This window comes from Neofelis nebulosa, chromosome 6 (genome assembly GCF_028018385.1).
Source record: "Neofelis nebulosa isolate mNeoNeb1 chromosome 6, mNeoNeb1.pri, whole genome shotgun sequence".
Taxonomy (NCBI): domain Eukaryota; kingdom Metazoa; phylum Chordata; class Mammalia; order Carnivora; family Felidae; genus Neofelis; species Neofelis nebulosa.
This window is the reverse complement of record NC_080787.1, coordinates 95,348,864-95,373,071: the sequence shown is the minus strand read 5'-3', so window position 1 is coordinate 95,373,071 and position 24,208 is coordinate 95,348,864. Positions and strand designations below refer to the sequence as shown.

The following is a 24,208-nucleotide window of genomic DNA, read 5'->3' as shown; positions in this document are numbered from 1 at the left end:
GGGATCCCGAAGTTCTAATGAATGGCTTGTAAGAAAGGGAAAGAGTGGTAACTTGGGTCAGAGCAAAGTCAACAGAGCTCAGCACATTCTGGAAGTAAACATTCAGGGAGAATCTATTTTTAAAGTTTATTTATCTATTTTAGGAGAGAGAATGCTCATGCACACAAGCAGGTGAGGGTACAGAGAGTAGGGGTGAGGGAGAGAATCCTAAGCAGGTTCCATGCTCAGCACAGAGTCCAATGTGGGGCTTAACACAGGGCTTGATCCCACAAACACAGGGCTTGATCTTAACCAACTGAGACACCCAGGCACCTGTAGTAGAAAAATTAAATAGACTGGATAGTCTTAGAATTTTTACAATATCCAATAACAATAAGTTGTGAGATAGTTTGTTTAGATTAACTCATATTCATGTTTAAAAATATACTACTGAAGATACAAGCTGCAATCACATGGCTTTCCACTAAATTCTCAAACACATGGATGTTTTATGAGAGTGGGATCTGGTATCAATCTTCTAATTTTTCTTCTCTTTGGTCTCGTATACACTAAGCTAAGTAGAAAAAAAAATACATCATTTGGATGGCTCTATCCATAGATTCCAAAGTAAATGTAGACTTTTCCTAATTTGTTTATTCTGTTGATAATTTCAATGGGAAATAGGGTAAATGGAAGAGGCAGTAAGATGCTTGAGTTTGTGCTTTCATTCATTTCAGAGATTTTACTATTTCTATTAGGAAAAAAATGCTAATGACAGCTAACTCTTACTGAATACTTATAATATACTTGGTACTATTCTAAGAACTTCATATGTTTTATGTCATTTAATCTTTAGCATGAAGTGCATGCTTTGGTCAGTGCTCTTTTTAGTTAAGAAAAATGAGGCTGGGGAAACTTTTATGAGTTGTCCCAGATCATGCTTCTGATAAGGAATAGAAGACAGATTTGGAAATTTGACTGAATTCCCAAGTTATTCTACTGGCTATAATTATAAAGCCTTTTGAATATCAAAATATACCAGGTGGAATGATTATCTTTAAAAATAAAATAAAAATGTATCAAGCGATAATGAATTGGGAATAGATTTTAGTGAGAATAGCAAATAAATTGGTGATCAAGTCTTCACTAAAGTATCCAAGTTCATACTGACATTTAAACAACAGGCATTGTCCTTTACAACACACTGAATCTTAGTTCATTCAAACAATACCCACTTTTTACTTTTAAAACTGTTTTTAGTGTGCAAATACACATATGTATACTGTTTGTATGCATTCATACACATATATATACAGTATGTGCATATATGTGTATATATACATAAATATATATACATGTGTACATATATAAATATATATAAACATGGATGTGGTTGTGTACTTATAATATTGCATCAATTACTTCAAAATTGTGAAAGTCAAGTTTATTTATTTTTTAAGTACACCATGATTTATATACAGGCAAAAAGAGAACATATGAGAATATTGGTATTATTTATATACATATTGCATATTCTGTTTTAATTAGAAAATTCAACCTCACCTATTATGACAAACCATAACATAAATAATTTACGTAAAGAGATGTATGGGAATGAATCTATCTATGAGAGCTGAGAAGTAACATCCTTCACGAAGGGTCTTGGAATGACCTACAAATACTGACTGGCAGGCAAGATTCATAATTCAAAAAATTCTTTACACAATGACAGACTGAATTGAAAACAGAAGGACACTGGCTGTTTTGTTACTATGGCTATTCCTGGCAGTTACCCAGGGATTACAACTGCACAACCTTACAAACAGCATAGAAATGGACTGTTTAACAAAGGATCTCAGCAGGGTAATGAGTGGTGCACATTAATTCTCACTGTGCATTGATGAGCTCTCTTTGAACTATGCCAAGGTTTAGACAATGGTGACAGGGCTCTGGCACTGGAAGAAAATGTAGGCCTTGAAGAGTGCTTTAGGGATGAGGTTTTTTGTTTGTTTGTTTGTTTTGTTTTTGTAGGAAACCACATTTTAATCATTTAGACTAGTTATTGGTTCTAATTAGATCTGAAGTCTTAATAAAGCTTGTGAAATCTCAGAAAAAAATCTTTGTCGCAACTGTTTTCTAAAGAAAAGGATCTAGAGATGTTCTTATATTAACCTTAAAAAGTTATATATTTAAATATCAAGGGAGGAAAAGCTTCTGCAAACTTTTTAATGGTATCATGAATAGGGAAAATGTATAGGATGGAACATGTGAAATTCTGGATAACTTCATCTTAATCTGCAAAAATGACAATTTTATATTTCAACCTAATATTGCTACTTACATAATTAACTGATTTGCCTAAACACTTTTTTTTCTTAAATTTTGACTTCTCAAAAACTGAATTCAGATTTTACATGTGTTTCAAATTACATTTTTATTTGTAATGTTGATCCCCAGGTGAGAGAACATTATCTTATATCTTTAAACACTAAATTGACTTTTTAAGCAAGACAAATTGAACATAATAAAATATTTGTGTGTTGTGTGCATGTGCACATACACGTGTATTGCTGCAATTGATTCATCACAGTTGTTGAGTGAGAGATGTTGTTAACCAGTACCCAGTGTATAATATCTTAGGAGAAAGTGATTAGAAATCATTTATATTGATTTCAATGCAGTGCCTTTTTTTATGACCTTGACTAGTGTTTATAAAATAACAGTTTGCCTGGAAATATTTTTGTGATACACAACTTTGATCATGTTAGATAGACCCTCATGGTTCATTCAGTGTCACCTTTCCACCGAGATTTTCACATGGCTCCAATTTACTTATATTCTCTCCTTGGTTGAGATTTACTCTCCATCCTTCATGCACGCATCATGATACTTCATGCTTTAATCAATCTGTTGTGGTAATTCTAAATTCATATCTACTTTCTGTACTGTATTAAATACTGGGGAGAGAGGAGTCCAAGTCTAAGTGGTTGTTATGTCATTGGCAGTGACTTGCATAGAACATTGTACAAAGTAGTCCCTTCAATAAATAAATGAAATAAATGTATTTTGGGCTTCTTGTTTAATATAACTTTTTATACAATGATATTAACCACATTGCTCTTTTTCATTTCCATGTTTTTTGTTTAATAAATTAAATACTAAATTTTTAATTTTCATGTCCTCCCATTTAGGGACTGGGGTCAGGAAAATGTAATTTCTCTGAAAATGGAATTGACAATACCAAAATCTAATATATAATGTGAAGAACTAAGTATTTGTGGAAACATCCCTCCAGACATATTTCTAGAAAGATTAAGTAAATAGAAAAATATTTTCAGTTCAGAATAACTCAAATGAAGAAATTATGAATCCAAAGATTTTGAGCTGACATTTGCCGAGTGCATTTGAAATCCTGTAATCCTCATCTAAAGCTTGAGATTTAATGAGCCAACAGCCCAAAGCAGAAGGTAAGTCCTGGGTCCCATGCAAAATGAATGATCAGATTGGAGAATTTATTATAGAAAGCCAATACACCCTAGTGCACCCATACTCAGTGGGTCAACTAGAATAAAGCCCCCCCCCACAGAAATAGATGATGGGGAGTCATACTTGACTTAGTCTTGGCTTTAATTAAATGTGAGTATAAAGGAAAAAAATGCCTACTCTGGGCATTCTTAATGACTTATCCTCCTTCATATGGTGATCTCCAAAAAAAAAAAAAAAAAAAAGTCAAAAACAAAGTTTAATAGGTTCTGGTTTGGATTTGTCACTAAAGACCTAGCAGAAACTCAGATAAAATTTCTCTGGAGAAATTCATATTGATAAAAGTCTCAAGTATTTCAACAAATAATGTTTCAAGGATTATGTGTTCTCTAACCATAAAATACCAGAAAGTACCCAGTAAGACAAGTCATTCTGAACAGACTCAGCAGAAATAATAAATTGCAGGATCAGATACTCAAGCATTCCTATATTAAAGTTATCTACATATAATATAAACATAAATTAAGTATTACAGGAATAAAGAAAGAAATGTGAAAACACAAAGAGCAAAATGAAAAAGCAGATGTGTCAGAAGTAATTATACGGATTGTAGCAGAGAGAGAAAGCAATGGGAAAATAGAGTTGAAAAGCCATAGAAGTTCCAAATAAATCTACTCAGATTTCCAAAAGGGGATAACACACATGATGAATAATGGCTGAGAATTTTCTGGAATTGAGAGATGCCATGAATCCTCATGGGCTCTGTCAATGTAAATTAAGCAAGATAGATAAATGGGAACTGAGATTCATCTGAATGATGCCAAAAATACCAAAGACGGAGAGAAGATTTTAAAAGAAGTCAGAGGAAAAATACAAGGAAATATGATGGCATAATAATTATGTAGAACAACGATGAAAGTCAGAAAGAGTGGGCCGATATGCTCAAAGCTCTGAGAAAAAACAACTGTTACCTTAAAATTGTACAGCAGCAAAACTATCTGTCAGGAATGAGGGTGAAACAAAGACATTTCCAATTAAAAAAAAAGTTGGTAAGAGAAAGAATTTACTACCAACAGAGAGGCACTACTGAAGTGTATTATTTTGAAGACAAGATCCCACAGAAGAATGTCTGTGATAAAAGAAAAAACTGACCAAAGCAAATCATTGTGTTAAATGTGTTCAGTCTAAACAAATATCAAATATATACAATAATAGTATTAATGGTGTATTTTTAATATCAAATAAAAATCAAGTTATAACTAAAATAATAGTAGATGTCAGCAAGGCATTGATCAGCTTAGTTTCTAAGGTTCTTGCACTGTTTTGGAGAAAGACAAAGCACTGATTAATTGGTATCTTGTTAAGAATGGTTATAAAAATAGGACTAAGTTAATAAGTAAAAACAAAAAAAGTTTATAGCTTCATACCGGTAGAGGAAAAAAAGGAGTAAGTCCAAAGAAACTTCATTCAATCCAAAGAAGTCAAGAAAAGAGTAAAAGGGGGAAAAAAAGAAGGAAGCAAATTTAGGTGATAAAAATGAAAACTGAATGCATTACTATTATCAACCTAATCAAAACAAGCAATTGTTTATTAAAAAAAAAAAAAAAAAAAAGGACAGCCCACTTAATTGTATTGTAACATCCTTGAGATAGATGTTTTCTCCAAGCAGGTGTGTGATGGTCTGCCAAGCAAAATGAGACAGAAAATAGTACATTTGGATTTTTATCCCTAGAACGGATGCTCTGATTCTCAATACTCTGCATTAGTACTTAGAAAGAAATATCACCAGAGTATAGGACAAGTATACTTCATGCTTGAGTATATGCTTGATGCTCTATACTGATATATACTCTCCATATTGAGATTACCTGAAATTTGTCCTTTGGCTCTTTGTCCACTGATTTGTAAGTTGGCTTCTAATTGCATCTATGGAATAGGAGTAAGAATGCTGAGAAGCACAGGTCCCTTTTATTACACTCATGTGAAAATTAATATTCTGATTTAAAACCGGTTCTATGTGTTTAGTTAGCTCAATAATTCCTGAATAACGGTGTAATAAATGCTGGGGACTTGCATAACTATAATAGAGATGCAGAATCAACAGATCTCTGCTTTGGAATCATCACCATGCGTGGGTACCTCTGCCAAGAAGCTGATGCCAGTTTTAAACATGTTTAACTCAATCTTATCCTCAGTCCATGAAGCACAGCTCATCAATCAGCTTATTATCAACATATTTTTTTTAAATATTGACCTTCAATTGTTTATATGCTGGTGGGAAATAAACATAAAAGTTACCTAGTCTATGTAATGGTTTGTGTAGGAAAGCAGGTAAAATATACATGAGAAATTTTGGAATAAATAAAAGATAATAGGAAATAACCTAAGAAAATAAGTTGAGATATAATGTGAAGTATGCACTTGGCTCTTTAAAAGTGATAGGAAGTAGTGACAGGGTGAATCAAGTGCCTATTTGAATCTATCAAAGAAGTAAGAGAATAAAAGCATATGGTTACTGAGCAAATGTTTGGAGCATTTCAATCACAAATCATGGGTAAGAAATTTGGTAGACATGAATTTTATATTCCTGGGTGACTGCAAAGTAAAGTATAAAATTATCATGGAAGCATCAAGACAAACATGAATTTTTCGACTGGAGTATAGAAAGGTGCACTGCAGTTTCAAAGAGAGAAATATTTATAATACAACCTAAAAATGTTTCCATCCAAAGAGATTGTATTAAGGTGCTTAAAAGATAAACTTTCAGATGACCGGGATGACCTTTTCCCTAAGGTGCTGAGGCTAGAATTGTTACTTTTATACTGATGATCCTTTGACTACAAAACACACATCTCTCTTCTGCTCTTGCCCTGAAGACAAGCTATCTTTCAATAGTGTCAGATGCAATCAAGTCCCATTTGACTTATACAACTATAATTGTGACAATTCTGACCTTTTTATACTATTATTTTGGGGGATTTAAGGACACTCACTTTGTTTAAGTGTCTTACCCTGAGTGTTTTCCAGTGCTCTCTCACTATCTCATTGCTTATTGTCTGATATATCTGACAGTATCTGTTTAAGAAACCTTTGAAAATGACTTTCCTATGTGTCTACATTAGGAATAGTGTTTCAGAATGCCTTTATCTCTTATTCCACAGAGATGATTCATTTCTCTACTTTAAAATTCTAAGTTCTACAATCTTCTATGATTTTACCTTTTTTCAGAAGGAATCTGTGATGATATCATAGCTTTCCTTTTGAGTACTCACAGATATGTAAAGTTTACTGCATTTCCCTAGTGTGGAGAATAGAAGAGGCTGGGTGGATAATTTATGTCTATTTATTTTACAGACTTCTATTGACCATCTCCACCATGTGTGAAACCCTGTGGTAGGTATTGTGAGAGATGCCAAGAAGAACATGAAATCATTTCTGCCTCAGTCAAGACACTGACACGTGAACAGGGGAGACAAGGCACGTATGTTAATAGCTGGAGGATGATGATTGGGGGTATTCATTTGAGGTATATCCCTATTTATAAGTAGTTTCATAAGTGGAGTTGGCTAAACTGCCATAGATAAAAAATAGAGTTAATGTATTTAACTAATACTCATGAAGTATCTATTATGTGTTAGCCATGGTGTTAAGTCATAGAGATGTAATTTTCCCTAGAGTGAATACTCTAACTCCAAGAGAAGCCATTGAAAAACAGAAAGTCACACTAGAGAGAATATTTTTTAATCTAAATATTTTTAAAAAATTAATCTACAGTGAACAAAGAGAGTCTAGTGTATTATCAGGTAACAAAATTAATCACTTCCATGGAGAAGAAACTAAGGACAGAAATGATTTTTATATTGTCTAATACCAAGCTAAATATCACATAAACAAGTAAATAAATTTGTACTTGAATAAATCCCATGGACAATTTCCTTTTTAAAATACATCTTTAAAATCATTTTCCAATGATCCAAGTTGGATAATATTTTTTAAGAAACTTGATCAGAAATATCATCAAAATTAAATAGTTAAAAAAAAGCAAAAATAAACAAACAAAAACTTCTTGTTCAGTGACTGTATCTTTATCAAACTGAATGTCCTGGTAGGGGAACCAGGAAAACTTAAAATGTATTTAGAAATGAATATGCATGATTTTGGCATAGAACAATAGTGGTTAATGTTAGCATAATGGTATACTATCAGACAAATGCATTCTCAATAAACTGTTATTAATTACTAAAAATAAATCTATTAGAAAAAGACATTTAGGGGCGCCTGGGTGGCTCAGTTGTTTAAGCGTCCGACCTCAGCTCAGGTCACGATCTCGCGGTCCGCGAGTTCGAGCCCCGCGTCGGGCTCTGGGATGATGGCTCAGAGCCTGGAGCCTGCTTCCGATTCTGTGTCTCCCTCTCTCTCTGCCCCTCCCCCATTCATGCTGTGTCTCTCTCTGTCTCAAAAATAAATAAAACGTTAAAAAAAATTTAAAAAAAAGAAAAAGACATTTAGAAACCTTTTTTTTTACTTTATGTTAATCCTCTATTGACAAATTTTCTAAATTAGCCAGAGTTTATCTTAAATTGATGTGTATTTGAATACATTTAAATATATTGACCAAGTTATATTTTACTCCTTTAGTCACATGTGATGTTATATAAAATAATATCCTTCAGGTAAAACCACATGCTGAAATTAAATTAACAGCAACACTAAAAATAGTATATTGGAAAAACATTCTGTCATATTAGAATTAAAGCTTAATGACTTTCTTGATCCTTTTCCTTCTAGACAGGATTGGATATATATACCCCTCAGGTTTCCCAAAATGTCTTGGGAATATCTCTATTATTGCATTACCTGAAGCACATAAAAATTACTTAAGTGCCTCTCTCACTCGAGGATTCATGTTTATGTTTAAATTTTCAGTGCCTAAAATTGTGCTGTGCACAAAAATACTGAATTAATAATATTGCATTATATTTCCAGTAGGGGATATCATGAAGAATGTCTTATTTTAGAAATTATATATATACATTATTCAAATTTACTTTGAAAACCAACTCCACATACTTTCATGATAGGAAAATTCAATTATAGTTAACAAAGAAATGGTATTTCTTCTATTAAGAAAATCCATGCTGTGGTTTTCCTTTTTAAAATTTTTCAGTTTTTGTTCAGGACTTTGTTTTGTGTCTGTTTAGATTTGTTTTATGTTCTAAAGCAAATGTCATTTAAAAAACACATTTGTTTATATCTATTTTCAGTTACATTTATTCTGCTTTTCTAGTAATAATAGATGCAAATCAGTGTTTATTATTTAATAACACACAGATGTTCCATATACCACAGATAAACAAACTTTCCAGCCCACTGCTTCAAGAGTGCCACTGTAAATTCATTCTCTGAATCAAATGCAAACTTTTTATTATTGAACTCATGTAATTCTAGATTTTAGAGCTGCTTGTGTGGGTAATTTTCTCCCAGAATACTCTTTCCCTTAATTTATATTTCTACATTCATTTTTATATAACACTTTGTTTGAGATATCAAATTCCCAACTCAAGCTTTCTCATTCCAATCTGTTACCTCTGTTCATTTATGAAGCTTTTGGAAGCTTTATTTTTTATTTATTTATTTATTTATTTATTTATTTATTTATTTATTTATCTATTTATTAAAGGCTTGCCTAAGCTTGGGGAAAAAGTAAAGGAAAAGTTTCAATGCCTGGCAGGGAGAGACTGATTTGCTGTCTACTGTTTCATAAGGGGCAAAATTACATATAGAAGGTATGGAACCATACAGGAATTTGTGTATGTCTATAGGAGTCTCTATAATAACAACTTAGCATTTTACTTCCACTTAAGATTCAAATTATGTGTTTGTACTATTTTTTTGATAATATTTATGTCTGAAACACTTATTTTACTGATATCTTAAAGTATCTTAAGTTCAGGAATCATATTTGAAGAACTTAGTAGTATCCATGAGAGATTTATTCAGTAATTTATTATATAATTGCAAAATAAAACAATTCTTAGTTTTTTTTTTGTTTGTTTTGTTTTGTTTTTTTTGCTATAAATTACAACTAAATAGTGAACTGGCAAGAGATTGTGATTAGGGAAGAAATTCTTTTAAAAATCTTGAGAATACATCCTAGGAAAAAAAGTTAAAAAAATAAGTATTTCTAAACATAACCTCAATGTTAATGTGTAATTACATAGGAAGAGAAATTCTTTATTACACTAGTAATTAAAAAAATTAACAATATGTCTGATTTGCTTTTTTAAAAAATAAAATATAATCATTATTTTTAAGAGATATTGCTAATGCTATAATTAACAGTGTCTTTCCCAGAACAGACATTCAATAAATGGTTGTTGAGTATCAACTGTAGGATAATTTCCAATGAATCTTATACAGTACAAATCAGAATTATACTGGTTGTGATATCCTACTTCTAGATTAACTTTCTCATCTTTGCCTCTGAATTATTAGACAGTACATTTTGACTGTGACATGTTGCTTTTTAAATCTTGAGGAAAAAAATTCAGTTATAAAGAATGGATTAGCCATTTTTAACATGTCACAATTTCCCTAATTCCTTGCCTTTAATGTCTGAGATAATAGTCATAGGATTTCTCATTAAAAGTAAAAACTACTTGTGGGACACCTGTATGGCTTAGTCAGCTAAGCATTAAGTATTTGACTTTTAGCCAGATCTCATGTCATGATCTGTGGGTTTCATGAGTTCAAGCCCCACATCAACCTCTGTGCTGACAGGCAGAGACTGCTTAGGATTCTCTCTCTCCCTCTTTCTGCCCCTTCCCCACTCATGCTGTCTGTGTCTCAAAATAAATAAATAAAATAGAAAGGTAAAAACTACTTGCTTTCCGAAGTTTGTTTGTTTGTTTAACAAAGAAAGGAAAATTATTACCAAATATGTTGTAGCTTAGAATATTTGGGGTCTTCATGAAAGGAACAGAAGGAATTGAGACTTTTATTTAAGTTGAAGTCCAACACATGTATGTGGGCATAATAAACAAATTGTAGGTGGGCAAAAGAGCTACATTTGAAAGAAAAAAATCTTAGCCTTTTAAATAATAGGAAAATATTTTCATGAGCTTCAGTTAAGGAAGAATTTTTCCAACATGCACAAAAACATCACAAGCCATAGGAAAAATTAATAAATTCGAGAAACTCAAACTTCAAAACTTCAATATGAAAACACAGGCACACACACTTTAAACAAATTAAAAAATAAAGGCCCAACTGGGATAAATATTTACATTATTATTATTCAGAAAATATAACAAATTACTATGTATCAATCATAAGTCAAAGGAAGCAAATGGGAAATTCAGAGGAGAAACTCATCTATAAATGTACGGGGAGGACAAAGAGGCTAACAATCAGGGAATTGCAAATTAAAGCAATGAGATTTCATTTGCATGAAGATTAACCGAATTCAAATAGTGAGAACCTCAAGTTAGTAATTTTGCAGACAAACAGAAACTATACTATGGGTGGAAATGTATATTAATAAAATAATCTGGAGAACAGTATTTTCAATATCTTATGAAATTGGAAACGTATATGAACACTGAACAATTCCTTTCTCAGCAGACCCTTTTGAGAAGGTCTTACATAGGTGCTCTAGGAGATAAGATAAGACTGGAGCTTCATAACAGCATTGGTTTTTGTTAACATAACACTGGAAATAACTTCAATGTCTCTCAGTAGAGGACTAGTTAAATAAAAATGGCACATTCCTATCATAGCGTATTATTGAGTGATTTACATACAATGGATGAGAAAAATACCAAACTTAAGATAGTGGTTACATTTGGAGAGGAATGAGGGAAATGATATTCTATCTTTTGTGCTTGACTTGGAAAATTACTAAATTGAGAATTTTTATGGTAACTAAGGGACTTCACCATCATATGCAATGTCATACATTAAAAGAGAAAAACTTAAAGCAAAGGAAACAAACCTGCTAACAGTCATCACTTTTGGGTCGTGGGAAATTATAAATAAATTTGCACATCTATTTTTTAGTTATTTTTCCTAAAATTAAAAAAGTGACAATAGCATTACTACTCTTCAATTTTTTTGCCTGAAAATACTAGAATGCTTCCACTAGAGTGCAAAATTGAGACAACATACTATCAAAACTCAAAGCTACAGTGTAAGTCAATCCCCATGTATTTAAAACTGTTTTTTGACTTAGCCTTTCAATTTTTTGTGATAATACCTGGAGCCTCTTTAAGTTCCCTGAAAAACAAATATTTGATTTCCTTCCTAGAATATAATAAAAGAGCAATCAGGAGGCAAAAGCAAAGTATAGTAAGGTCCTGTTAGGCTCATTTATGAATCATAAAAGGTTTGATAATGTTAAATACCAATTGCAATGCTAAGACAACATGCTGGGAAGCATTCATGCAGCTAGAAATCCATAGCATCATGGGTCTTCTTAAAAATAATGTAAAATAAGAGTGAATTAGATCCCAATAGACTTCCCTCTTTGCCATAGTTGTTTGATACACTGAAACAGAATTTCTCACTGTTTTTTAAGATATCTATCAAATGATCAAGCTTGTGTTTATCTTTAAAATTTCTACAGCATCTGAAGTTATACAAAGGATCTTCATCAAAAAGAAAAGGAAAAGCTTTTATTGACCAATACACTCTCTTACCAACAACAAATGGTTAATGATATTAAGACACAAGTCTCTTTATGCACAGAGAAGTCGTAACTTTCTAAAAGTAATTGGCACCTCTAAAAGATCTAGGTTTTAAATGTTACTTAGAAAAAAGCATACACACTTTTTTTGAGAGAGAGAGAGTTGAGGAGGGGGGTGAGGAGGCAGAGGGAGAGAGGAGAATCTTAAACAGACTCCACAGTCAATGTGGAGCCCCATGTAGGGCTCAATCCCACAACCCTGGGATCATGACCTGAGCCAAAACCGAGAGTCAGCCTCTCAGCCAACTGAGCCACATAGCGCTCCCCCTGCTTTTTTTTTTTCACACACACCTCTAATAGTCTAATACTCTAATCTACACAATTCTAATGAAGTAAAGGGAATGAGAATATGACTTTAAAAACCTCTGATTTTTCAGCTATAATTATAAAAAATAGAACCCAAATTCCCAAATTTGTCCAGGTAAGAAGTAATTGTGGATTTGCAGATGTAATATTCCCTCAAACATTTTATCAGCATTAAGACACTAAGTCAGGAAAGGCCCAGAAGACCACTGGTTTAAGAATGTGCTGAAATTTGCCTCAAGCTGGGGTGTATTCTGTGGGAAGGATGAAAAGGCAAAGAATTTCAAGTAACAAGGAGTGTCTGTGGTCTATTTTTGACCTGGACATACACAGACTTTGCATACTACTGTATTAATTTATGTATGTTTACAAGTATAAATTCTCCTGAAGTTTTCCACTGCCAAGGTGAACACCACCAGAGATTTGAATGTAATTTAACTGCCCTTGTCTCCTTTAAGTAGTCCCATAATAACATGTGCTGCTGGCTTATTGCAGCTTAGGTGTTTTCCCTCATGCTTATGAATAACTCTAGTTGGCTTTATGAATAACATACTCACAACAGTAGTCTCATGAGCCCATAAATGAGTTATTAGCCATAAAGAATACACCACCCAAAGCTACAAGTAAAATTTATGCCTAGCTTAATAACATGATTGCGTTAGCAAGGTTCTGTGTACTCCCCACTACTAAGTCGGGCGCTTATAGAGTAGGCAGTTAGGTAAACATGAGCTGGAGACAAGGGTGGTGATAAATACGTTACCATTAGAAACCTAAGGGCACAATATCCTGACTTATAGCTTTCAACATCCTGGCGTTGTGGCTTCCAACACCGTGGGGCTGACAGACCAGGAGCCACAGGTGCACAACATGTGCTCTCCTCTTCAACCTCGGCTCCAGGGTAAACTATAGCTTCATTATAATATATTTACACTGGGGTTTTGACACCCCACCCCACAGCAGTGGGGAAAGATGGCCATGACAGTTCCAGTAAGAACCCTGTAGGGCCAAAACTACCCCTCCTGACCATTAGGAGGAGTCACTTAAATGATTGGAAATAACCCCAGAGACTCCTCACCAGCTATGACCCATAAGCTAAGCAAACATTAAAAAGAAAAGACACTCTTAACCCCAGTGCAGTTGGCCTCTCCAGGCCTGCCCCCTCTACTATCATGAGGGTGTACTGTCCTTAATAAACTGCTTTGTGCTTGCTGCTTTCCTCCTGGCTGTCTTTATTTGAGCGCAGATCCTCAGGTAAATGTTCTGTAGGGAAACTTAGAACCGAGATCTCCGTTCACAGAACAGAGACTCCCACCAGTAATAGCGGAATAGCTAAATTTGGTTTTAAGAATGAAAAACTTGATAAAATGCTTCATAAAATACTATACAAAAAGTTACAATGCTATACTTTCAAGAGAAAAAGATGTCACTGTGTATTTCTTTACTTGATCCTTGAACAGAAACTTTCACTGGGGCCTTGGGAAGGCAACATAAAAATAAAAGAATTTGGAAAATATGTAGCAATTTCTCTAAAGAGCATGGTGCTTGAGTTTAACATTTGTTGTGGAACACTGTTGAACATTTGTGTCGTTTTCTCAATAAATATTCTTTAATGCTGACCACTTTCTGCAATTGTGTTATGTCTCCCAACTATTTTCAGTATATTTGAAGCCAATAAATACTACCTAGTATACCTCAGATGCAGTGAATTGATAAGACGAAATAGTGTCCTGATTTAGATTTTAGTGTGATGACTCACAAAAAAATATCAACTTTTGGGGACGCCTGGGTGGCTCAGTCAGTTAAGCGTCCGACTTCAGCTCAGGTCATGATCTCACGGTCTGTGAGTTAGAGCCCCGCTTCGGGCTCTGTGATGACAGCTAGGAACCTGGAGCCTGCTTCAGATTCTGTGTCTCCCTCTCTCTCTGACCCTCCCCCGTTCATGCTCTGTCCTCTCTGTCTCAAAAATAAATAAACGGTAAATTTTTTTTTTAAATCAACTTTTATAGCTGCCCAACAAACTTCAAATAGAATGGCCCATGACACTAATCATAACTCAATAGACAGCCTGAGGGAAAGATCTCTTAGAATTAAGATGTTACAAAAAAAAAGCAGGTCATCTGGGGTGCCTGGGTGGATCAGTAGGTTATATGACCAACTTAGGCTCAGGTCATGATCTCATGGGTTCATGAGTTCGAGCCCCACGTCGAGCTCTGTGCTGACAGCTCAGAGCCTGGAGCCTGTTTCAGATTCTGTGTCTCCCTCTCTCTTTGCCTCTCCCCCACTTGCACTCACACGCTCGCTCTCTCTCTCTCTCTCTCTCAAAAATAAATAAACATTAATTTTTTTAAGCAGGTTACCTACATAAAGGGAAAACTGCCTAGATTGCTGCTCTACTTCCTCTGTGGTAGGGCATATACCATTAACATTTTTTTTTAAATTTACCAAATAATTTGTTTCTGAGCAATTTTTAGTTTAAACATGTATTTCAGAGGGGCACCTGGGTAGCTCAATCAGTTAAGCATCTGACTTAGGCTCAGGTCATGATCTCATGGTTCCTGAGTTAAAGCCCTGCATCAGGCTCTGGGCTTTCAGCACAGAGCCTGCTTCAGATCCTCTGTCCCTCTCTCTCCGCTCCTTCCCTGCTCTCTCTCTCTCTCTCTCTCTCTCTCTCTCTCTCAAGTAGGGTGCTTGAGTTTGACATTTGTTGTGGAACACAGTTGAACATTTGTGTAATTATTTCGATAAATATTCCCTCTCTCGTGTGCACTCTCTCTCTCAAAAATAAATAAACATTAAGAAAAAAAACCTTTAAAAGTGTATTTAAGAAGTGGCAGGTTGAGATTTCAAAGGATTTAAGCAAGGAAAATATATCCCTTCACTTTCAGTTTTAATAGAATTCAAACTTGACACACTACCAAACCATAAAATAAATACAGGGAGGTCCAAACATGTTTTGACTTTTCTTATAATGATTACTTTATCTTTAAAAAAATATTAAATAGTAATTTTTTAATCGGATGTCCCTACTTTGCTGAAACATCATCCTCCCCCACTTATCTTGCCTATTGCTAATCTCACACTGAATTTGACTGTCTATTAGTTCTTCCCCATGTTTAATTCTAATATAAAACCACCAAGACATAGATCAGTTAGGTAGAAAAGTAATAAGATATTTGAATACCAATGTTCAAATTAATAAATTTTACTATTAAAACTTAATGCCAATATTACTGACTCTGATTCAAAATTAATATCAGTAGCAACTATAATTCCTACATTTTTTACACTGTAATAGTGTCTCTACTTTTTACTTCTTAGTCCTCAATAAGAATACTCATTAACAATATAGTAGAAAGAATAATGCAAATTTTGTACTTATTAGTTGTACCTCTAATGCTTATCTACTATAAGTCAGGTACTGCATTAGAGAATTTATATATATCTTCCTAATGATTAATATGATATTATTTCTATTACTTTTGCAAAAACTAAGACTCAAAGAGTTTAAGGCAATGTGCATAAAACATCAAACTACACAGCAGAAGAATTAGGATTTTATTACACATCTGTCTTACCAAGGACTTACTAGTACCCCATGTTGTACAGCCCTGCTATAGAGATGATGGAAGAGGAAGGTGCTTTCAGCAGGAAGGCTTGTCACTTTTCAAGGACTAACTGCCTCAGGGAGCCACTTTCTCTTAATATCTTTCTGGGGTTGTATCTTCATATTGCATCACCAAGATTCATCCCTGGTTAGATCATAATAAATTTGAGAGATCATACCAAACCCTCAAAAGGACAGAGGGAGAAGGTGCTAAAACCAGCTTTACTAGAATAACAAGACCTGCAACTATAAGGGCAAATACAAATTAAACCCAGGAGGCTCAGTTCTCCTTGTTGAAAATAAAGGAATCAATCCCTTCCCCTTTTCCTAGAACATTTACTTTAGAAAACTTGTAACTTCTTTCTCTCTTTTACACACACACACACACACACACACACACACACACACATTATTAGCCATAAGATTTTATATATATACAAATATATATTTATTTATTTATCTTAAATATATATTAAAAGGCCAATTAAGCCTCTTGTCATCTTTATGACTCACCAATGCCTTTCCCAAGGATCTGGGAAGTATCTCTTTGAAATGTAATAACCAGGAAAGATAACACCCTATTTCCAAATTTCCATGGGAAAGTAGAAGCCTAACTTAGGTGGGTGGGAGCCTAAAAACCACCTTTCTCATAAAGACCTGGGAAGTGTATTTTTCTATGGAATAAAACCAATTAGCTAACACAGATGGTCACCCCAGTTTCCAAATAAATCTAGGAGGAACTATGTGTGATAAATGGTGCTTTCAAGCCTTCTTACTTGAGGACCAGTTATTATTTATCTTGAGAACATGTATACAATGGGTTGTGCCTTCCTGACTATAAAAAAGGGTGAGACTGCTTTCTGCCTTTGTAATCTCTTAGTGAATTGACTGTGATGTGCATCTCATTCTGATTTAATGCCTATCCATTAATAAAATTATTTTATTTTTCATCCACCTTTATGGAAAGATTTTTGGGGTTGGAAAGAGATTTTATTTTTAATTGTATTTCTTCCTCACAATACTTGCATAAATATAACCTCTTGATAGCTATCTCCATTCTACTTAACCTAGTCAAACCTAAAACAAACAAACAACAGCAACAACAACAACAACAACAAAACGCTAAAAAATGGACTGGCACATAGTTGGTATAAAATAAATATTAGTTGCCTCTGCATCCAAGTTCATATACAAATAAGTGGCATAATTCAGATTCTATACAATAGATAAGGGTATGGTATGGACACATAACCCAGGTCTGGCTATTCCAACTACTGCCTTCCCAATCGTAGCCTTTTGGATTAGTTCACAGATGAGCACATGGTCCAACTTAATCCAGCTGATACCCCTCCATCTACCCCAATCCCTCACCATGGATTTTGCTGAAACTTTGGCAAAAGAAGACCTCTATCTCTTTCAAAAGGAGATCCCTAAGAACCAGGTAAGCCTAGAACAAAGTTTCTTAACTTCAGTGAGACTGATATTTGGAGCAAATAATTTTTTTTTGGAGGGGAGGGGCTATCTTGCACATTGTTTAGAGGTTAGCACCACTGGCCTCTCTCCTCAGATGCCGGTAGCAACATCTCCCCCACCTCCTTAAGTCAAGACAATAAATAATGTCTCTCAACATGGCCAAAAGTCTCTTGGGAAAAGACTCTTGGGTTATCCTTCCAGTTGATAACCATTGGTCTAGAGCCACCTTGGGTCGCCTTTGTCACCATATGGAAAGAAAGTACTTAAGAATAAAAACTACAGAGGAGAGTAAAGCCAAGAGACAAAAAGGCAGCAAAGGAGGTGTCAGACATTAATGACATACTTTAAGACCCTGAATCCAATTATACTTGAAATGAGAACCACCATAGGACTTTTTTAGTAATATGAGATATTTTTTAAAGTATATCTGTGTAAGCTATTTTTAGCCATGTTTCTGACACTTGTACCTGAAATAGTCTTAATTGATTTCATAACTACCATACAACATACATACAAATAAATATGACAAATATTAAGCTGGTAATTAAAGTGTGAGATATACAAATATATCTTTATATATATTTATATATATATGATATATATATATATAAGATATATATATATATATATCAATATAAGATATATCATATATATAAGATAAAAAAGTCCACCTGGGTTTGGTTGGAGAGGACAAAATAGATGAAATATAGAGAGGTGTACCAGTTAGCTTCTCAACAGAAAACAGATGGCACACTCAAATGATAACTGAATAGGATCTGTTTACAAAGAGAAAAATTAATTACACAAGTCTCGGTGGAGGGTAGAATATTGATTCTCAAATTTCAGCGAACATCAGAATCACCATTAGGGCTTGCTGAAAGAAAGATTGCTGGGCTCCACCCCAGAGTTATAGATCTAGTAGTTCTAGGTTAGGGCCTGAAAATTTGCATTTCTAACAAGTTTGCAAGTGAAATTGATCTGCAGGTGTGTGGAACATATTTCAAGGACCACTGGTGTTGAGAAGTTTTAAGGGATGGTGCAGGAACCCAAGGCTAATAGCACCTAAGCTATAACCATCCTGAGATCTGGAGAAACCAACCTATGTAGGGTGTAAATTGGAACTGAGAACAGGAGATAGATTTGTATAGATCAGGCCTCATAATAAGAAACTGGCATTCCTTGTAGGCACACAGCCAGCTCAAGCCAACATCTCAGGGAGCAAGGAGGGAAATAAATATTCTGACCTCACTCTCCTCCTTCCCTTGGATCTCTTACTGGGAGCCCTGTTGATTTACTCCATGTAAGACAACTTCCAAATACAGAAAGCATGGTGGAGAAGATCTGAGAGTACATCTGGAGGGTAAAAAGAAGATTTCCATAACAGATATACAACAACCAAGTGTGGAAGTATTATAAATATATTATATAGTTGGTGCTATATTGTTAGGACAATGGAAACTACTGACAGATTTTATGCAAGAGAAAAGCATGATCAGATTTCTTCTTCTGAAACAACATCCTAGTTGAATGATATAGATAGATAGATAGATAGATAGATAGATAGATAGATAGATAGATAGACAGATGATAGATAGATAATGGATATATATACAGATAATGTATTAGAAAGGAAAGATCCTCATATTGGGATATTATTCCAGGTAACAGTGGAGATGGAGATAAGTGAGCAGGTTTCAAAATTATTTAAGGACAGGGGCTCTGGGTGGCTCAGTCAGTTAAGTATCTGACTTTCACTCAGGTCATGACCTCATGGTTTGTGAGTTTGAGCCCCGTGTCCTTCTCTGTGCTGACAAGGTCAGAGCCTGGAGCCTGCTTCAGATTCTGTGTCTCCCTCTCTCTCTGTCCCTCCCCCATTCACTCTCTGTCTCTGTCTCTCTCAAAAATGAATAATCATTAAAAAAATTATTTAAGGACCACACTCAATAAAACATGATGGAGTGAGAAATAATCGAAAAATCACTACTAAATTTTGGCTTAGGGAACCTATTGAATCATTGCTCCATGTACTGATATAAGAAATTCTTCAGAAAGAAAAGGTTTAAGAAATATAAACAATAAATTCAGTCTGGAATATTCTGTCTTTGAGATGTTTATGAAATATTTAAGCAAAAAATATAACAGAGGTAGGTTGATATATGCATCTAAGGCTCACGCCTAAAGATGCAGAATAGTGAAATTTCATTTTGAGCATGGTAATCAAGCTATGAGAGAAGATAAGCTTATCCAAAGAAAGCAAGGAGAGCAAGAAGTTTAGGATATTTATCTGATTATCAGGAAGAGTTACTACTTTGTGTTGAAATTAGCATATTCATAAATATGCAAACCAGGGTGAGGTTGTACAAAGAAAAATATATTGACTATAATCATCATTCTAGTTTAATATGACTCATGCTAAATATTAATAACCAAGGCTTGGTTGGCAATATGAAACATGAGGAAGGCACCAAGAAAGTGGATACTAGGACAGAACAGTACTCTACTAAAGGAAAAATAAAAGGTGAAGTGAAAGTTATGGCACTAAGAAGAATAAAATGAATCAGTAACTTGAAGCCCTCATCAGTGGTCTCAATCCAATACTACAAATAATTTTCTTGAGAAACAAATATCAACTCATAGAATCCCCCTTACTATTCCTTCATTTTGGGTGCCATCCTCTTTTATGCCATAGATCTAAATCATTATTTCCTAACCTTCATTTTCTACTTTTAATTTCTTTGAAAAAAAAATAGGCTATGTATGCAAAGGTTTGATGCTGGATATACATTTGTATTGGTATGTGCAAAATCCATTTTACACTCTTCCTGTATAAACTTCTAATTTTCCTTTAAAAATTCACAGTTCCTCAAATCTAAATCTATGTGGTTTTAAAAGGGATTCACCCTCACCTCCCAATTTCTTGTGTGAATATATTGCCTCCAAGCTATCCAGTGAGAATAGCACTTCCTTCCTTTTTTAAAAAAAATGTTTTTAAGTTTATTTATTTTTGAGAGAGAGAGAGAGAGAGAGAGAGAGAATCCCAAGCAGGCACCACACTGTCAGCATGGAGCCTGATGTGTGGCTCAAACTCACACACCATGAGATCATGACCTGTGCCAAAACAAGAGTCGGATGCATAAACAACTGAGCCACCCAGGCACCCCAAGAATAGCACTTCCTTCTGAATGGGATAATTGGTTCAGAATCTAGTTTATGACCTTGGTCTGGCCAATGAAACCAAATTTGGGGTCCCTTGATTGAATTATAGGGTCCAGGTGTTTTACTTCTACTTGGATGGTTGATCTAGAACTGTTGGTAGCAATTGTTCTTGCCATCTGTTCAGAGGCACATGTCTAAGAGTAAAACAAATACAGAGAAACAAAGACTACATTGAGGCAAAATACCAGGTAAACTAAATCTTGATATTCTAAATCCAGCCACACTACCTCTGGACTTTACAAAGATGCAAACAAACAAGTTAACATTTTTGCTTAAACCAGCTTGAATTAGATTTCTGATGGTTGCTGCTACAGTAATATAAGTGAACATAAAGTTTAAGGTTTAATATCTGATTCCAAATCATATACATTTTCATCATCTTTAATAGATTTTACAAAGTAAAATATAAATGGACCATTTATGCAGAAGTTTTTAGAAATAACTGATTAAGCCTAGAACCTCAGGACCTTATTGAGTAAATTTCAAATAATTAATATGTTGAAGATTAAAGAAAAATAAGTTTAATGATAATTGTTTATTTGTTTTGTTATTCTGCTTCTAACCAAACCCTAACATCCCCTGATAGATAGATGATAGATAGATAGATAGATAGATAGATAGGGATAGAGACAGATCTCCCTTATTCCTTTACTCTTGATAATAAACTTTATAATTAATAGCAATGAAATATCTTCAAAATGTTGTGAAAACTGCCTGTTTTTGCTACTTCCATTAGTAAGGACTTTAATTTAGGGTACAGTTTTCATGGTTTTTTAAAAGCAAAATATATTTTGTTACTTTGTAGATATTTGGCAATAATTACATGCCTTAATATTATGGAAAATGTCAAAATAAACTTAAATGTTACAAAACACAAAGCCAAATGTAATATTACTATTATTTTTAAAAAATAAGAGTTTATTTCAAAGAGATGAATTAATCGACACTGCCAACTAAGAAATTATGAAATAATGCTTTCTTGACCAAAGAAGGAATGTCTGGCTTTATTCAACTAACTAACTAACTAACTAACTAAATAAATAAATAAAATGTCTATCGCCAAATTAATACACTTAAAATACTGTATTTTACACAGTATCTTTATTCTATTCTTTTTGCATATAGATTTCTCTCATCTCTAAAGATAAGAAGTAACCTACCCTAATCCAGAAAATTTTTATCATAAAATTTAGAGTTCGCATCATCATTCCTTCTATTGATTATGAAGTGAGTATTATAAAAGTGAAAAAGAAATAAATTGTTGGGAAACCACATTATAATTTGCAAATTAGGACTAAATATTTCAAGATATTAAATCACTAAATACTAGTGAATTTAAAACAGACGACTCTCTCTAATAGAACCATACATCCCTCTTAGATTGTTTATATTTAAGGGCAAAAATAAGACATACTTTGAAAATAATTATTTAAGGAAATACATACTTGAAATATATTACTGCTCTTTGCCATTATTAACCCTTGACCATCAAAAACCTTTTAAAAAGTAAATATTTTAGCCATCTACCAAAGGTAATGATAAAAATGAGAAAAAAGGCTTACATGATCAATCAGTTCACGGACCATTCCATTCCATTGTCCATTGGCATCATCTTGGGCTCCATATTTCCCATCCTCCACAAGCCTAATTTCATATGTAAAGCCAAGGATTGTAGATAACTCTCTGAGGAGGTCAATACAATAGCCCTCAAATCGATCATTCCCATAGAGAGGTTTGTCAGACTTCTTAAACAAGACATAGGGTTCTTCCTGGAAACAGTAAACATGAAGGTAGGAAATAATAGTTAATCATGAAACTATCAGAATTAAAGCTTTCCTTAGAAGATAGAATATTTCACATTAATTTAGAAATACAGACAATTTTATTTTTTCCTAATTGTAATTAACATAGTTTGAAAACCTAAGAAGGCAGATTACTTTTGGAATATTTGTGCTTCAAAGGAGAATATTTAACTATAATAATTTCATCATTACTATCTAATAAAAATATAATATGTCACATATCCCATATCATGTATCTTATGTCATATATAAGGGATAGTATATAATGCGATATATGCCATAAAATATGTAATACGTAAGATATAATTTCACATGATTACAATACCCCAGTTTGAATTATATCATTTAGTCAATATCTACTGTGCTATTTCAGTGGGATATATTGATGGAAAAATGAAAAAAAAACAAACTACTGCCTAATTGCCTACTATGTGTTAAAAACTGTAGTATGGACTTTTAAATATTACCACAGTTTGTCCAAACAACCATGAAAATCATAACCACTATATTTATTTATAGAAAAAGAAATAGTAGCTTACTTTGGAATATAGAAAAAGAAACATTTGTCAAGTGTTTATACATTCATCCAACAATATTTTATGAAGCGTCTACTATGAGCCAGCCCTCCTCTATATAAAAGAGAAATTTCTGAGTCATAAAGTTCATGATATATATGAGGAAATAAATAATAAATGCCTAAACAAGTAGAACACATAATTTCTGATACTGATAAATGGCATAAAAACATAAAATAGGGGAATAGGATACAGAACAACTTCAAGGTACTTGGCAAGATAAGAGAAAACAAGACAAAGTTGAGAAATATGTCTGGAAGTCTTTGATGAGGAGATGAGAGATGAAGTAGAAACTAAAAGATGAAAAAGAATCTAGTCATTTGAAAATCTGACAGAAGAGAACTTCAGGTCAAGGATACAGCAAGTAAAAGCCTTAAGGCCAATATGACACTGGAGTGTTCCAGAAAGAGGACTACAGCCATCAGTGTGACAGGAATCACATCCAGTAAGTGAGGGAATTAGTTGAACAAGGTCAGAATGTAGAAAGAATGAGGAGCCAAATCCTGTAAGGCTCTGAATAACAGGCCCTGTTAAAAATTCACATGTTTAGGGGCGCCTGGGTGGCGCAGTCGGTTGAGCGTCCGACTTCAGCCAGGTCACGATCTCGCGGTCCGTGAGTTCGAGCCCCGCGTCAGGCTCTGGGCTGATGGCTCAGAGCCTGGAGCCTGTTTCCGATTCTGTGTCTCCCTCTCTCTCTGCCCCTCCCCCGTTCATGCTCTGTCTCTCTCTGTCCCAAAAATAAAAAAAATAAAAAAAAAAAAATTCACATGTTTAATTAAGTACTAAGAGAATTCATGCATTAGCATACTTTCGTGGGGGCAGGTGGAACATGTATCTGTATCCAGATATCTGGTATCCAGAGTGCAGTTGGCAGTACTACTTATTTCAAATTGACTATGGGTAAAGCCTCTGGAAGGTGCTCTCAGAAAAAGACACTGCAAAGTGGAAAAACTTAAAAGGCTGCCATGCCAGTCCATCTAGAAAGATGACCACCCTCCTCCCAACCCTGGGAGAACAATACTCATCCCAT

General features: G+C 34.0%; 1 protein-coding gene across 5 annotated transcripts in view; it reads right to left on the bottom strand.

Moving 5' to 3' along the window:
- The window catches only part of GRIK2 (glutamate ionotropic receptor kainate type subunit 2), a 659,820-nt gene that overhangs the window by 192,216 nt on the left and 443,396 nt on the right, over nt 1-24,208 (bottom strand). For all 5 annotated transcript variants that reach the window (XM_058734822.1, XM_058734821.1, XM_058734824.1 and 2 more), the window contains exon 11: nt 22,364-22,570. In XM_058734822.1, the coding sequence (XP_058590805.1) occupies nt 22,364-22,570 (207 nt within the window). The remainder of the gene's footprint in view (nt 1-22,363; nt 22,571-24,208) is intronic.